Source organism: Pan paniscus, chromosome 14 (assembly GCF_029289425.2).
Source record: "Pan paniscus chromosome 14, NHGRI_mPanPan1-v2.0_pri, whole genome shotgun sequence".
In the NCBI taxonomy this organism is placed as follows: domain Eukaryota; kingdom Metazoa; phylum Chordata; class Mammalia; order Primates; family Hominidae; genus Pan; species Pan paniscus.
In genome coordinates, this window is record NC_073263.2 from 32,269,585 (window position 1) to 32,285,125 (window position 15,541).

General features: G+C 38.9%; 1 protein-coding gene across 8 annotated transcripts in view; it reads left to right on the plus strand.

Annotated features, from left to right (window-relative positions):
- PDS5B (PDS5 cohesin associated factor B) overlaps positions 1–15,541 on the plus strand; it is a 189,251-nt gene that overhangs the window by 118,798 nt on the left and 54,912 nt on the right. For all 8 annotated transcript variants that reach the window (XM_034936560.3, XM_034936563.3, XM_034936564.3 and 5 more), the window contains 2 exons: positions 1,668–1,773; positions 4,677–4,837. In XM_034936560.3, coding sequence (XP_034792451.1) covers positions 1,668–1,773; positions 4,677–4,837 — 267 coding nt within the window. The remainder of the gene's footprint in view (positions 1–1,667; positions 1,774–4,676; positions 4,838–15,541) is intronic.

Below are 15,541 nucleotides of genomic sequence, written 5' to 3' on the forward strand. Positions count from 1 at the left end.
AATGTGATAGTTTTCATTCCTGCGTATATCTAGGTTAAAAAATCTTGGGGCTACTGAAAATATGGAAAGGATTCAGATTGAAGATTTGTATTTGGAATAGTTGGAGATAAGAGAATAAGCTGATTAGGGAAAATGAGCAGAAAAAGAGAAAACACCCTCAGAAATACCAACTGTTAAAGAGATGATCAATTTAAGGGGACCCTATAATGGGGACAGATATATTTAACTCCTAACTTGACCTTAAATTTGAATATATAATATTTTTGTAGAAGCATATTTACTAAACATTTTAAGGAACATTGAATAATTGAATTTTCTTGTATTTTGGTATGTTTTCTGTCTCTGGTGGTGTTTTTTATAAAAAGGACAAATACATACCCATCAGTATAAATGATTATTTTAGATAATTGTCAATGCATTACAAATGTTTATTTATATTTTTAGAAATAGGGTCTCACTCTGTCACCCAGGCTGGAGTGCAGTGGTGCATCATAGCTCACTGTAACCTTAAGCTACTGTGCTTAAGTGATCCTCCCAAATAGCTGGGACAACAGGCACACACTACCATGCCAGGCTAATTTTTTAAATTTTATGTAGAGACAGGGTCTCGTTATGTTGCTCAGGCTGGTCTTGAACTCCTGGCCTCAAGTGACCCTCCTTTTTCAGCCTCCTAAGTGGCTGTGTTTACAGGAGTGAGCCACTGTGCCTGGGTACAGATGTTTATTTTAAAATAACAAGCTTGGCCGGGCCTGGTGGCTCACATCTGTAATCCCAGCACTTTGAGAGGCAAAGGCGGGCAGATCACTTCAGGTCGGGAGTTTGAGACCAGCCTGACCAACATGGTGAAACCCCGTCTCTACTAAAAATACAAAAATTAGCTGGGTTTGTTGGCGCGCACCTGTAATCCCAGCTACTTGGGAGGCTGAGGCAGGAGAATTGTTTGAACCCAGGAGGCGGAGGTTGCAGTGAACTGAGATCACGCCACTGCACTCCAGCCTGGGCGACAAAGTGAAACTTCGTCTCAAAAATAAATAAATAAATAAATAAATAAATAAATAAAATAACGTAAGCTTGTTTTTATTAGAAGAAAGCTTGAAAACATCATGTTTCCTTTTGATCTATTGTAGTTCCTTTTCTGATGTTCTAATGAGGTTTTATTGTATGTCTGTTACCTAGGATTCTTACACCTTTTAGGAGGAGGCCTAGGTATATTTCTGACTTTGACAGCTGTGCCTGACACACAGTAATATTTGGTAAATGGTTTGGAAGTGCTTAATGTTTCCTTTATCATTTTTTATTTCTGTGTATATTGTTCTACTTGCTGGACTAGTGATCAGTTTTAGATAATTAAAAATAATTTGTCATTTATGTGTTTGGGCTCAGACCTGCCATGGAAAAGATGATAAAGATATTGATAGCATTAATAAAGAGCAAATTGAATAACATTTTGACCTCATTTGAATGGGCAAGGGAAAAGAATTGTTTTTGAAAAGAAGCATCTGAAAATACTATAGTTGTTTTGCAGTAGTGTTAAAAACCAGCTATATCAAATTTGTATTTGGTTCGGATATGTATATATGTATGTGCACATATATGTAACACAGGATTATTTTTCTTAGACATTGCTGGTAACATTTGAAAAAATGACTTTTTGGGTCATATTTTAGTGCTCTTATTAAACAAGTGAACAAATCAATAGATGGAACAGCAGATGATGAAGATGAGGGTGTTCCAACTGATCAAGCCATCAGAGCAGGTCTTGAACTGCTTAAGGTAAGTATCTATTTAAAATTAAGTGCCTAATTAGATATCTGTTTAACATATACAGTTTATATTATTTGTTCTTGATGTTTTCTTCTTAAGTTTGTATAATCCAAAGTAAAATTTTCTCAGTTGTTTTAGATGATTTAGAAGTTGTATATTTATTCTTACATGTAATCTGATTATTTTGGGGTTTAAATGCTATAATCTAGCCTAGTACTAATTATATTAAAAGAGTGGAGTATAATTCAGGGTGTCATTAGTGAGCAAAGAAGGTACAACTCTACTGTAGAATGAGCCAAATTCTTTCTAAAACTCTTATTTTTTTTTGTTTCATAAAATATTCTGTCTTTTACTGATTGTAAAAATATTAGTTCATTATTGACAACTTTAGAATATAAAAAATTATAAAAAACATAGGTTGATCATACATAAACATTAGTTTCTTTTGTTTCCTTTTAATCTTCAACAAATGCATAGTTGGGATCATTGAGATCAAACTGAATATACAATTTTGTATCCTTAACTATTTTCCCTTATTAAAGTATAAGCATTTTTCTCGGTGTTTTTCAAGAGTATTTTTTTTTAAGAGTGTCTAAAGCAGATCTGGTTTTTGGCTGTCATTTAGTAGCTGTCTGCCTTTGACCACATTACTTGCCTCATTTCCTCATATGAAATCGAGATAATAATAAAGTACTTGTCTTGCAAAGGACGTTAAAGCTTGTACATGAATTTCTTAGCACCATGCCTAGCTCATAGTAAAAATAATAATAAACATTTTTGAAATGGTGATTAGCCCATATTTGGGGTATCATACTATCCTACCGAGGTAGGAGGCAGGACTGGACTCCAGAGGCGGAGCTCAGATACAGGACCAAATTGAGGACTAGCTAAAACAAGGGCGAGATAGAAGCAGCTTTCCAGAAGACACGCCCACCAATGTGCCTTGTCAGTTTACCATTGCTATGGCAATACCCTGGAGTTACTGTCCCTTTCCTTGGCAGTGACCTGATGACCCAAAAGCTACTCCCCCTTCCCTAGGAATTTCTGCATAAACTGCCCCTTAGTCTGTATATAATTAAAAGTAGGTATAAATATTACTGTAAAACTGCCCTGAGCTACAACTCTCTGCACCCTACCTATGGGGTAGTGCTGTTCTGCAGAAGCAGTCATAGAGGTGTATGTAACACCTCCGGAGCTGTAAGACTGCTGCTTCAGTAAAGCTATTTTCTTCTACCCTATCACTGGCTTGCCCTTGAATTCTTTCCTTGGCAAAGCCAAGAATCCTTGCGTGCTAATCCTCACTTTGGGACTCTCCTTTCTCTGTATCACTAGTATTTTCCTATTGTTGAATATTTTGATTTTTCTACTTTTATTCTTACAAACAACACTAAGGTGAATGTTTCTATGTAAGATCTCTTGGTAATATCTTATTTTTTAGAAAACTGGGAGAGCATTACTGAGTTAAAAAGAGTGACCACTTTCAAAATTCTTGGAGCAATATATATTTAAATTGCTGTACAGGGAAATTTTACCGATATATAATCCCATCAGTAGTATGTGAAGGTACCGGTCTTTTTAACCTTCAAAATATGGAATATAATACATTTTTAAAAGATTTGCGAATCTGATAAGCAAAAATAATGTTTTAATTTGCATATTTAATACTAGTGAGGTCCATATGTTAATCATTTGTGTTTTCCCTGTGGTCATTTTTATCCTTTGCTCATACATCTACTGACATCTCTATCTTTTGTTTTTTTTTTAACTGATTTAAATAAGCTTTTTATTTCCTTTGCTTTTTCCTGGGACATATTTGATATATGTACAAACATGTATTCTCTTATATGTAAATTATGAAGTGTAGTAAACAAGTGAATACAAGTGAAAAGTAAATAGAGTGTCAAATTAAATTGAATATTAAAAATACTGTTCAAGTTCCCTGAGTAGTCTTTTTTCTTGCCTACTTACATCCCCGTACCAGGTATCATTGTCCTGAATTTTGGATTTATTATTCTTTCAATATTCTTTATAGTTTTATCATCTATGTATGTATCTTAAATAACATGTTGCTTATTTTGATTATTTTAGAAACTTATAAATGTGGCATTATACTTAGTATATTTTTCTGCTGTGTGCTGTTTTTTTTACATTCCACATTTGATTCCTTTTGTTTATTTTATGCTTTAAAAAACCCTATCTTGTACAGAGGGTTTTTGTTGTTTTTATTTTTTAAAATCTTAAACACAACCCATCTGAAATTTATTTTGAAAGTGTGTTGTGGGGGCAAGGGGTCTAATTTGATTTTCTCCCAATAGCTATTCAGTTTTCCCAGGACTATTTATTTTCTGTTGACTTCTTTGTAATCTCTTACAATTTATATAATCTAATTTTTTATATATTCTAGAGTCTACTTAACTGCCTTACATTTTCTGTTTCATGATTATTCTAATGTTCGTACCATTGTGATTTGGACATCGGAACTTTATAGACTTTTTTACTGTCTGGTCAGTCTAGTTTATTCTCTTCTTCTTCAGTCTCTGCTAATGATGTTTATCGAGAAGATGAGAGATGTTTTGTTAAATTCTCTCTTCATGTCCCCTTTTCTCCTCTCATTCCCCACCAAAAAACCTGAACAATAATCAAAATCTAAATTATTTTGATTAAAATTATATTAACATGTAATTTAATTTTGGAAGAAATTACTTCATTATATCATACAATCTTCCTACAGAGGAACATTTCTGTTACATAGTTGAGTATGTTTTAAATTTTATTTATAGTGCTCTCAGATTTTGGTCAACATAATTTTTTTTAATAGACTTTGATTTATAGTATTTCTAATATGTAATATTTTGGATTTGTATTATAAAGATAAAAAGTTTTACAAATCATTTTTATGATTCATTTTATAGGTACTCTCATTTACACATCCCATCTCATTTCATTCTGCTGAAACATTTGAATCATTACTGGCTTGTCTGAAAATGGATGATGAAAAAGTAGCAGAAGCTGCACTACAAATTTTCAAAAACACAGGAAGCAAAATTGAAGAGGATTTTCCACACATCAGATCGTGAGTTGAGTTTATTTTCAAAAATATTCTGGACATCAGAAACATAATTATTTCTTGATTTATGCAATAATTGGGAATCTTTCAAGTTTTGAGGAAAAACTGTCTAGGTTATCTTAAGTCTGTAATGTTCAGTTTAGATTCTCCTTTCCTGGGAGAAAGCGTTGATTGGTATTTTAGAAGATGCATGAGTGTGGGGGATAAACATGGCATGTCTTTCTGATGCATCAGTTAGATAGTCCCTGGTATATTATGGCATAGAATAAACAATTCATATGAATTTAAGGTATGATGGGAAGTTTCAAAGGAATTTCATCAGGACTATCCATAATATTCTTTAGTTTCCTCTGTGATTTAGGGCTGAAACAAAAAAAAAGTCAGAAGCAGTGCTTTAATTGACACAGGGAAGTCGAGAAGCATGGAATACTTACCTTAACAGCAGTGCAATTTTGTCTGTGTTCCAGTATTTCCCATAATTGCAAATTGAGCTGTTATCCTGGGATAATCATAGTTCAAGATTTTATAATCAGAAGAATAAATCTTCATTTCTTACATGGCACTGCTTACTTCTCTATGTATATCTCTTCTTCTAGTTCTTGGAGAGAAGATGGAATAGGTGGTTCTGATACTGGCGTAGTCATAGGTGGTTGCTTTCACCTCTACCTCATCACTTCTGGCTTACCCAATTAGTCTGGTTAGTTGTGATTGGGGTACCATGCTTTTATATGGAGAAGAATTGCCTATGGGTCTTTTCCTTAGAAAGAGACTGGGAGTAAAGCTAGCTCGCAATTAGAGTTTCAGGTATAATTTTTGTTATTCCTTTCTGTTCATGTGTACTTTATTCTAGAAACTGCTGATAAATAGAACAAAGGCATTATTATTATTTTCTTTTTTTCTTTTTTTTTTGAGATGGAGCCTCACTCTGTTGCCCATGCTGGAGTGTAGTATGGTGTGATCTCAGCTCACTGCAACCTTCACCTCCCAGGTTCAAGCGATTCTCCTGCCTCAGCTTCCTGAGTAGCTGAGATTATAGGCACACGCCACCATGCCCGGCTAATTTTTTGTAGAGACGGGGTTTTGCCATGTTGGCCAGGTTGGTCTTGAACTCCTGACCTCAGGTGATACCACCTGCCCGCCTCAGCCTCCCAAAGTGCTGGGATTACAGACATGAGCCAGCGTGCCTGGCTGGCAATTATTTAAATGGTAATAGAAACCTACTAAAATTTTATAACAGTAGTCTCTTTGGCAAGAGTAAGAAACCTTATTGTTTGGAACTGACTTGAAGTCTTACTCTGTCACCCAGGTTAGAGTGCTGTGGCGCAATCTTGGCTCACTGCAGCTTCTGCCTCCCAGGTTCAAGCAATTCTCCTGCCTCAGCCTCCTGAGTAGCTGGAATTACAGGCCTGCACCACCACACCTGGCTAATTTTTGTATTTTTAATAGAGACAGGGCTTCACCATGTTGACCAGGCTGGGCTCCAACTCCTGGCCTCAAGTGATCTGCCCGCTTCCGCCTCCCAAAGTGCTGGGATTACAGGCATGAACCACCGCGCCTGGCCTTGACTTCTAATTTTTAAGTAATCCCAGAGCATAAGCTTCCCTTTGGATGGTGCTATGGCTCTCCTAGTCAGATCAGAGATGAGAGTTTGGTTGTATGTATGTGTATGTGTATGTGTGTATTTGTCGCACACACATATGTAGTACGTAGACATACCCACTCATTATGTATAAACTGTATATAACAGTATACCATTTGCTGAATGCCCACTTACTATACTGTCTCATTTAAACATTGTAACAATTCAGTGAAGTGCGGTTATTATCCTAGTTTTCCAAATGAGGAATCTAATGTTCAAGTGGTAAATGGACCCAGGTCATACAGCTAGCAAGTGACAGAGCCAGGATTTGAATTTAGGCCTGTTTGGCTCCAGTGCCTATGGTGCGATATCCATTACAGCAGTTTCTTTTCTAATTAGAGCATTGACAAAGTTCAAATTTGGCTTATTCCCTGGAGGTTTTATTATTTTCATTCTAGATTGTTTTTCCCTAGTAACTTTTATATTTTAAAGAAACATGGTTTGATATATTTGTAGAACCACAAGAACATGGTCAAAAGGTGGTGGACATTTTAAAATGTACATGGAGCATTTTAAAATGTATTGCTTTAATATGGAACTGAAGTATTTAAAATATTTGATTTATATACTGAATATATTTCAGATACTTCTCATGAGGAGAATTAACTCAGCTGATACTGAATTCCTGCAGTGTGCACACACTGTTGTTGATGAAATAACTCATAATAATTTCTTCCAGGAGATAAACTATGTAGATTTAATTTTTTAAATTATTAAATTGGGTGAGTTGATTTTGAGGAAAAATAATATAGTTAAGAGAATGTTGATTAAACTGTCTTCCCTTGAATTCGTCAAAATAATTAAAAAGAACCTAAAGAAAAATGTATCTAAGTAAAGCTACCACCAACTGGACAGAATTGGCACCAGATGTGCCATTAAGACTCTATTGAAAGTGAGAACACTGACAAGGGATATGTATTGGCAGTGTACTGTTAAGTGTCCTATTATTTGCTAATTTAGAGGGAGGATATTGCTATATGGACACACTGTAAGAGAAAGAAAGAAAACCTGATTTTAGCTGTACTAGGACTAAAGGAGAGGCTTTGTGGTCATAGTATTTTTCTTTAGGTCAACCTGTTTACCAGGAAGAGCAAAGTTTAGTGATGAGACTAAGGAAAATCATGAAGGAAATATCTTTTTACCAACTTTACGGGAACAGAAGAAAATTATACGCTTAACCCATTAAACAAAAAATGAAGATGAGTTATGGGGTTCCATAACGATGAGTTATATGAGTTCCATTGTGTCTCAGCTTGTCTCTCAGGAGTCTGACTCCCCTAAAAGTAGTTAGATGTGCCAAAACTGAGGATCCTGTCATAACATGTGATGTACCCATAGCTCAAGTGACTGGTTCTTATCCTTGTAAGAGTTTTAACAAATTTGGAGATAAATTACACAGAGAAAAAGGACTTACTACCTTTAGTCCTAACTCTCATTCCTATGCTACTTAGCCAGGTGATGAAGCAACTGTAGCCTGAGTTGGGAGCTTTGATGTTAATTTTTTAAAGAAGTGTTCAGTCATCCGGGAGATGCTAACTATACTTTTGTTTAAATAGCAAAGCCAGAGAGAATTTTTCTTACTCAAAGATGAATTAACAGAATACAGATAAGCAAGTTAACAAACACAAAACCTATGTAAATATCTTAGCATTCCAAAGTAACTGATAAGCAATATTTAAATAACTGTCTTAGTTATTTAAGCTGCCAAGGAAGGTAAACAGCAAATGACATGAGAGAAAAAAGATAACAAAAATGAAGTAATATATGAAAAAGAGCTAAGGATATTGACTATAGAATATAATTTAATATAAGTAGCAAGGAGCAGAATAAACAATGTGGAAGATGGAATCAGTAAGCTAGAGATTTGGCTTGAGGAAATCTGCATAGAATATGGAGAAATTGGAGAGAAAAAATGGAGTTAAAGGGAATGAATTGCAGATAGTGAAAAACCATAATTGACATCTTTGGAGAAGACAGAATAATGGGAAATGGAAAATATTCAAGAAAATAATAATAAATTTGTTTTGAATGATTTAAAATATGAATCTGGAGGTGAAGACTCATTTTTGGAAAATATACTGGTGCAGTTTGCTAAATTTTCAGGGATTGCAAAAGTGATTTCACAGATATCAAGAAAAACTAGTTATATCGGGGAACCTGCCCCGATAATCACATAGGTTCTTTTTTATTTTTCCTAAGCGTCGGCCGGCTTGAGAAATAAAGGGACAGAGTACAAAAGAGAGAAATTTTAAAGCTGGGCATCCAGGGGAGACATCACACATTGGTAGGATCCGTGATGCCCCACAAGCCACAAAAACCAGCAAGTTTTTATTAGAGATTTTCAAAAGGGGAGGGAGTGTGTGAATAGGTGTGGGTGACAGACATCAAGTACTTAACAGGGTAATAGAATATCACAAGGCAAGTGGAGGCAGGATGAGATCACAGGACCACAGGACAGAGGCGAAACTAAAATTGCTAATGAAGTTTTGGGCACCATTGTCACTGATAACATCTAATCAGGAGACAGCGTTTTGAGATCAACCGGTCTGACCAAAATTTATTAGGCAGGAATTTCCTCTTCCTAATAAGCCTTACAGGACCACAGGACCGAAGCGAAATTAAAATTGCTAATGAAGTTTTGGGCACCATTGTCATTGATAACATCTTATCAGGAGACAGGGTTTTGAGATCAATCGGTCTGACCAAAATTTATTAGGCAGGAATTTCCTCTTCCTAATAAGCCTAGGAGCGCTATGGGAGACTGGAGTCTGTTTTAGCTCTGCAGCCTCAACCATAAGAGACAGGCGCACCTTGGGGGGCTGTTTATAAGCCTATACCTCCAGGTGCATATTCTCTTTCTCAGGGATGTTCCATGCTGAGAAAAAGAATTCAGCGATATTTCTCCCATTTGCTTTTGAAAGAAGAGAAATACGGCTCTGTTATGCCTGGCTCACTGGCGGTCAGAGTTTAAGGTTATCTCTCTTATTCCCTGAATGAGTGCTGTTATCCTGCTCTTTTTTCAAGGTGCCCACATTTCATATTGCTCAAACACACATGCTATATAATTTGTGTAGTTAACGCAATTATCACATGGTCCTGAGGCGATATACATCCTCCTCAGCTGACAGGATTAAGAGATTAAAGTAAAGACAGGCATAGGAAATCACAAGAGTATTGATTGGGGAAGTGATAAGTGTCCATGAAATCTTTACAAATTTTATGTTTAGAGATTGCAGTAAAGACAGGCATAAGAAATTACAAGAGTATTAATTTGGGGAACTAATAAATGTCCATGAAACCTTTACAATCCACATTCTTCTGCCATGGCTTCAGCTGGTCCCTCTGTTTGGGGTCCCTGACTTCCTGCAACATAGTTAGGTCAGTGCAGTGGAAAATAATGAAGCTGGCTGACTTCTTTTCAAACCACATACAATTTCTGAAGTTAATTATTCAACAGCTGGAGAGTTCTGATGGAAAAAACAGTATAACTAAAGAATTTGCTAGGCAGCCCTAGCTATTTTTAAGTAGGGGCAAATGAAGGATATTCTTAAGTATACAGGACTCAGTAAATGTACCACCCCTTTTTTATCATGAGGTTACCCTGTCTACATAGTTTTATGCTTTTCCGTCTGGAACTCAGTTTTGCTTATGCCCTCTAAATCTAGATTTTGTTTCCTTTTTGTTTGTATATCTGTGATTTGTCTTTGCCTATCATTTTACTTTAATTATTTAACTTTTAGATATGGCTATGTAAATGTATTTGAAAACCTGGATTTTTAAGAATGATGTAAATAAGTTCAAGATGAGGAAAGACAAAAACCTAACAAACTCTAGTTATAAAAAAATTGAAACATTATTCGCTAATAAAAGCACCAGTGTAAGTTGTGTCTTGAGGGAGATATTTCAAATCTATAAGAAACCAGGAATTCTAATTCTTTTAATTGTTCAGAGTATAGAAAAGAAAGCACTCATTTTCTTTACGGCCAGGATAACTAACATGAATACTAAAACCTAGTAAAAGATATCCTCCCCACCCCACCCCCCCAAAAAAACCGCTAAGACAAATCTTACTAATATGTGATTTTTGTATAAGCAAGATAGTAGCAAAAAGAGAATTTAAATAATAAAGCGAGGATATATTATGGCCAAACATGGTTAATTTTAGGAGTATACAGAGAGGGTTGGTATAATATTAGTAAGCCTACTATTTATGTTTACAATTTATTATATAAGTAGGGAAAAGGGTATACAATAGATCATTTTTGATAGATGCTGAAAGGGCTTCTGATTTTTTTTTTTTTTTGAGACGGAGTCTCGCTCTGTCGCCCAGGCTGGAGGGCAGTGGCATGATCTCGGCTCACTGCAAGCTCCGCCTCCCGGGTTCACACCATTCTGCTGCCTCAGCCTCCCGAGTAGCTGGGACTACAGGCGCCCGCCACCATGCCCGGCTAATTTTTCGTATTTTTAATAGAGACGGGGTTTCGCTATGTTAGCCAGGATGCTCTCGATCTCCTGACCTCGTGATCCGCCCGCCTCGGCCTCCCAAGGTACTGGGATTAGAGGTGTGAGCCACCACGCCTGGCCAAAAAAATCAGTCTGTTTCTAATTAAATCTAATAAGATAGGAATCCGTACCTTCATAACATAATTAATATCTCTCAAACCAATAGGCAGCATCATGTAAAACACCAGTAGCATTCCCAATAAAAGCAGGAACAAGGTGAGATACCACACTATCTCTGCTATTGTTTAACATTGTTTTGGAAGCATTAGCTAGTGTAATTATGTAAGAATATAAAATAAGAAATACAAGTGTGGGAAAGGAAGAAGCTTTCATTTTTCTTGGAACATCCAGGAGAATCAACCGAAAAACTACTCAAAATGGGGTAGCCAAAATGAGTATGTAAAAATCCAAAGTTTTCTGTATATAACCAACAATCATTTACATTATTATGGGAGTAAACATCAGAAGACCTAGAAGTAAAGTATACAAGAAATTTGCAATGCTGTAATAATGGTGGATGGGGGCATATAATACTTAACAAATACATTGGTCAGGAAAAGGTACGTTACCTAGTAAATAATTAGCAAGCAGTTTTGAAAGGAAAATAGACTGCTTACTTTGATTTTACATATATTCCAGAAGAATCAAAGACAAATTATTGCATTAAGTGTATAACATGGATTTGGTTTAAGTATATAACATGGATTAATCAAAGTACTAATAACCAGTATATTTTTATAACTTCCTTGTTTGTAGAGGAAGGGACACTTATACCAAGTCATGAATGAAATATTGATGGGTTGGATTATTGTTATTATTACTATTATTATTTTGTTGAGATAGGGTCTTGCTCTGTTACCTAGACTGGAGTGCAGTGGCTCAATCATGGCTCACTGCAGCCTCAACTTCCTGGGCTCAATCAGTCCCCCCACCTCAGCCTCCCAAGTTGTTGTGTCTACAGGCATATGCCACCATGCTTGTCTAAATTTTGTATTTTTTGTAGAGATAGGGTTTTGCCATGTTGCCCACGCTGGTCTTGATCTCCTGGGCTCAGGTGATCTGCCTAGCTTGGCCTCCCAAAGTGTTGGGATTACAGGCATGAGCCACCATGCCTGGCCTGGATTGTATTATTTTTAAAAAATTCATTTGTTGCAAAAAAATCTATGTGTTACCCCCCACTCCCTGCCCCACCATGTATGGTATGGTTCTAGGTGTACAGTACAGTTCTAGGTGTCGAGGACATTGTAATAAAGAGGACAGGCTAAGTCTCTGCCCTTTTATTTTAGTGGGGGTGAGGAACCACTATTTAGATAAAAGCCAAAGTCATGAAATAAGTTGGAAACACAAATGATATGCTGGAAAACTATTTTCAGTATATATTAGTTAGAAAAGGTTAATACCTGCAATGTATAAAGACCCCCCCCCCTTTTTTTTTTTGTTTGAGACAGGGTTTCACTCTGTCTCCCAGGCTGTAGTGTAGTGGCTTGATCTCTTGGCTCACTGCAACCTCTGCCTCCCAGGTTCTAGCAGTTTTTGTGTCTCAGCCACCCAAATAGCTGGGATTACAGGCGTGTGCCACCACCCCTGGCAATTTTTTTTTGTTTGTGTTTTTAGTAGAGACCGGATTTTGCCATGTGGGCCAGGCTGGTCTCTGTCTCCTGGCCTTAAGTAATCTGTCCGCCTTGGCCTCCCAAAGTGTTGGAATTACAGGTGTGAGCCACTGTGCCTGGCTGCAATGTATTAAAGATTCTTAATGAAGGAATAACAAATATAAATCTCATAGTAGAATACTAGCAAAGAGAATGAACAGGAAATTTATAAGCAGGAAGTCCTGTCAGCCTTCCAAATCATGAAAAGATGCTTATGTAATCAAGGAAATACAAATATAAGCAATTATGTGATGCAACCAGTATTAGTTAGCATTCCAACAATGCTGTCTTGGTGGGAGTATAAAATGATGCTATGCTTCTAGGTTGGTAATGTGGTAATATATGCAAACTTAAAATGTGTATAGCTTTTGACTCTGCACTTTCAGGAACTTATCCCAGAGATAATTAGAAAAGATGTGCACATAATCTGTCATATAGTTCAGGGTTCAGTCAGAGAAACAAACTATACTAGGTATAAAGTCATGTACTGCATAATGGTGCGTTGGTTAACGATAGACCAGATGTATATGGTAGTCTCGTAAAATTATGATGGAGCTGCACTGCACAGGGGTACAACTTTTATCTTTATTTTTTATTTTTATTTATTTATTTATTTTATTTTTTTTAAATTTTTTTAGTATTTATTGATCATTCTTGGGTGTTTCTCGGAGAGGGGGATTTGGCAGGGTCATAGGACAATAGTGGAGAGAAGGTCAGCAGATAAACATGTGAACAAAGGTCTGTGGTTTTCATAGGCAGAGGACCCTGCGGCCTTCCGCAGTGTTTGTGTCCCTGGGTACTTGAGATTAGGGAGTGGTGATGACTCTTGACCAGCATGCTGCCTTCAAGCATCTGTTTAACAAAGCACATCTTGCACCGCCCTTAATCCATTTAACCCTGAGTTGACACAGCACATGTTTCAGAGAGCACGGGGTTGGGGGTAAGGTTATAGATTAACAGCATCCCAAGGCAGAAGAATTTTTCTTAGTACAGAACAAAATGGAGTCTCCTATGTCTACTTCTTTCTACACAGACACAGTAACAATCTGATCTCTCTTTCTTTTCCCCACATTTCCCTCTTTTCTGTTCGACAAAACCACCATTGTCATCATGGCCCGTTCTCAATGAGCTGTTGGGTACACCTTCCAGACGGGGTGGTGGCTGGGCAGAGGGGCTCCTCACTTCCCAGACATGGCAGCCGGGCAGAGGCAACCCCCACCTTCCAGACGGGGTGGCTGCCGGGCGGGGGCGCCCCCCACCTCCCAGACGGGGCAGCTGCTGGGCTGGGGAACCCCCCACCTCCCAGACGGGGCGGCTGCCGGGCGGGGGTGCCCCTCACTTCCCAGACGGAGCGGCTGCCGGGCGGAGGGGCTCCTCACTTCTCAGACGGGGCGGCCGGGCGGAGGCGCTCCTCAGTTTCCAGATGGGGTCGCGGTGGGGCAGAGGCGCTCCTCACTTCCCAGACGGGGTGGCAGCCGGGCAGAGGCGCTCCTCACCTCCCAGATGGGGTGGCGGCTGGGTAGAAACGCTCCTCACCTCCCAGACGGGGCAGCCGGGCAGAGGTGCTCCTCACATCCCAGACGGGGCGGCCGGGCAGAGGTGCTCCCCACATCCCAGACAGTGGGCGGCCAGGCAGAGATGCTCCTCAATTCTTAAACAGGATGACGGCCGGGAAGAGGCGCTCCTCACTTCCCAGACTGGGTGGCCTGGCAGAGGGGCTCCTCACATCCCAGACGATGGGCGGCCAGGCAGAGACGCTCCTCGCTTCCTAGACGGGATGACGGCTGGGAAGAGGCGCTCCTCACTTCCCAGACTGGGTGGCCGGGCAGAGGGACTCCTCACATCCCAGACGATGGGCAGCCAGGCAGAGACGCTCCTCACCTCCCAGACGGGGTGGTGGCCTGGCAGAGGCTGCAATCTCAGCACTTTGGGAGGCCAAGGCAGGCGGCTGGGAGGTGGAGGTTGTAGCGAGCCGAGATCATGCCACTGCACTCCAGCCTGGGCAACATTGAGCACTGAGTGAGCAAGACTCTGTCTGCAATCCCGGCACCTTGGGAGGCTGAGGCGGGCAGATCACTTGAGGTCAGGAGCTGGAGACCAGCCCGGCCAACATGGCGAAACCCCGTCTCCACCAAAAAATACAAAAACCAGTCAGGCGTGGCGGCACGCGCCTGCAATCCCAGGCACTGGGCAGGCTGAGGCAGGAGAATCAGGCAGGGAGGTTGCAGTGAGCCGAGATCGCGGCAGTACAGTCCAGCCTCGGCAACAGAGGGAGACCGTGGAAAGCGGGAGACGGAGACGACGGAGAGGGAGAGAGAGCAACTTTTATCTTTTACACCATATTTTTTCAGTACCTTTTCTATGTTTAGATATACAGATATTTACCACTGTGTTATAATTGCATATAGCATTCAGTACAATAACATGTAGTACAAGTTTGTAGTCTAGGAGCAATAGGTCATACCATATAGGTGTGAGTAGGCTATACCATCTAGGTTTATGTAAGTATACTCTATGATGTTCTCACAACAATGAAATCATCCAGTGATGCATTTCTCAGAATGTATCCCTATTGTTAAGTGATGTATGACTGTATTTTAAACAAATTAATACAGATTTTTAAAGGACAAAAGAGAAAAATGTTGCATTGGTAATTCAGAGATACAAATTGGTGGAAGCAGCTACTACCTCTAGAGCTGGTGGGATAATTGGGAAGAAGTAATGTTAAGAGGTGGAGGAGCCCTGTCAGTATCACCCAACAGACTGCCAAAGTATGGCATGGCCTGGCTGTTGCTGGGGAGCAGTGAAACTACTGCTCAGAACGCCTTAAGAAGCTCTAGTGTCTTGTAGTGGAAGAAATTAATAGGAAACCAGCTCTTTGCAGATTTACAGCTTCAGGATCTCTGAGCAGATTATGAA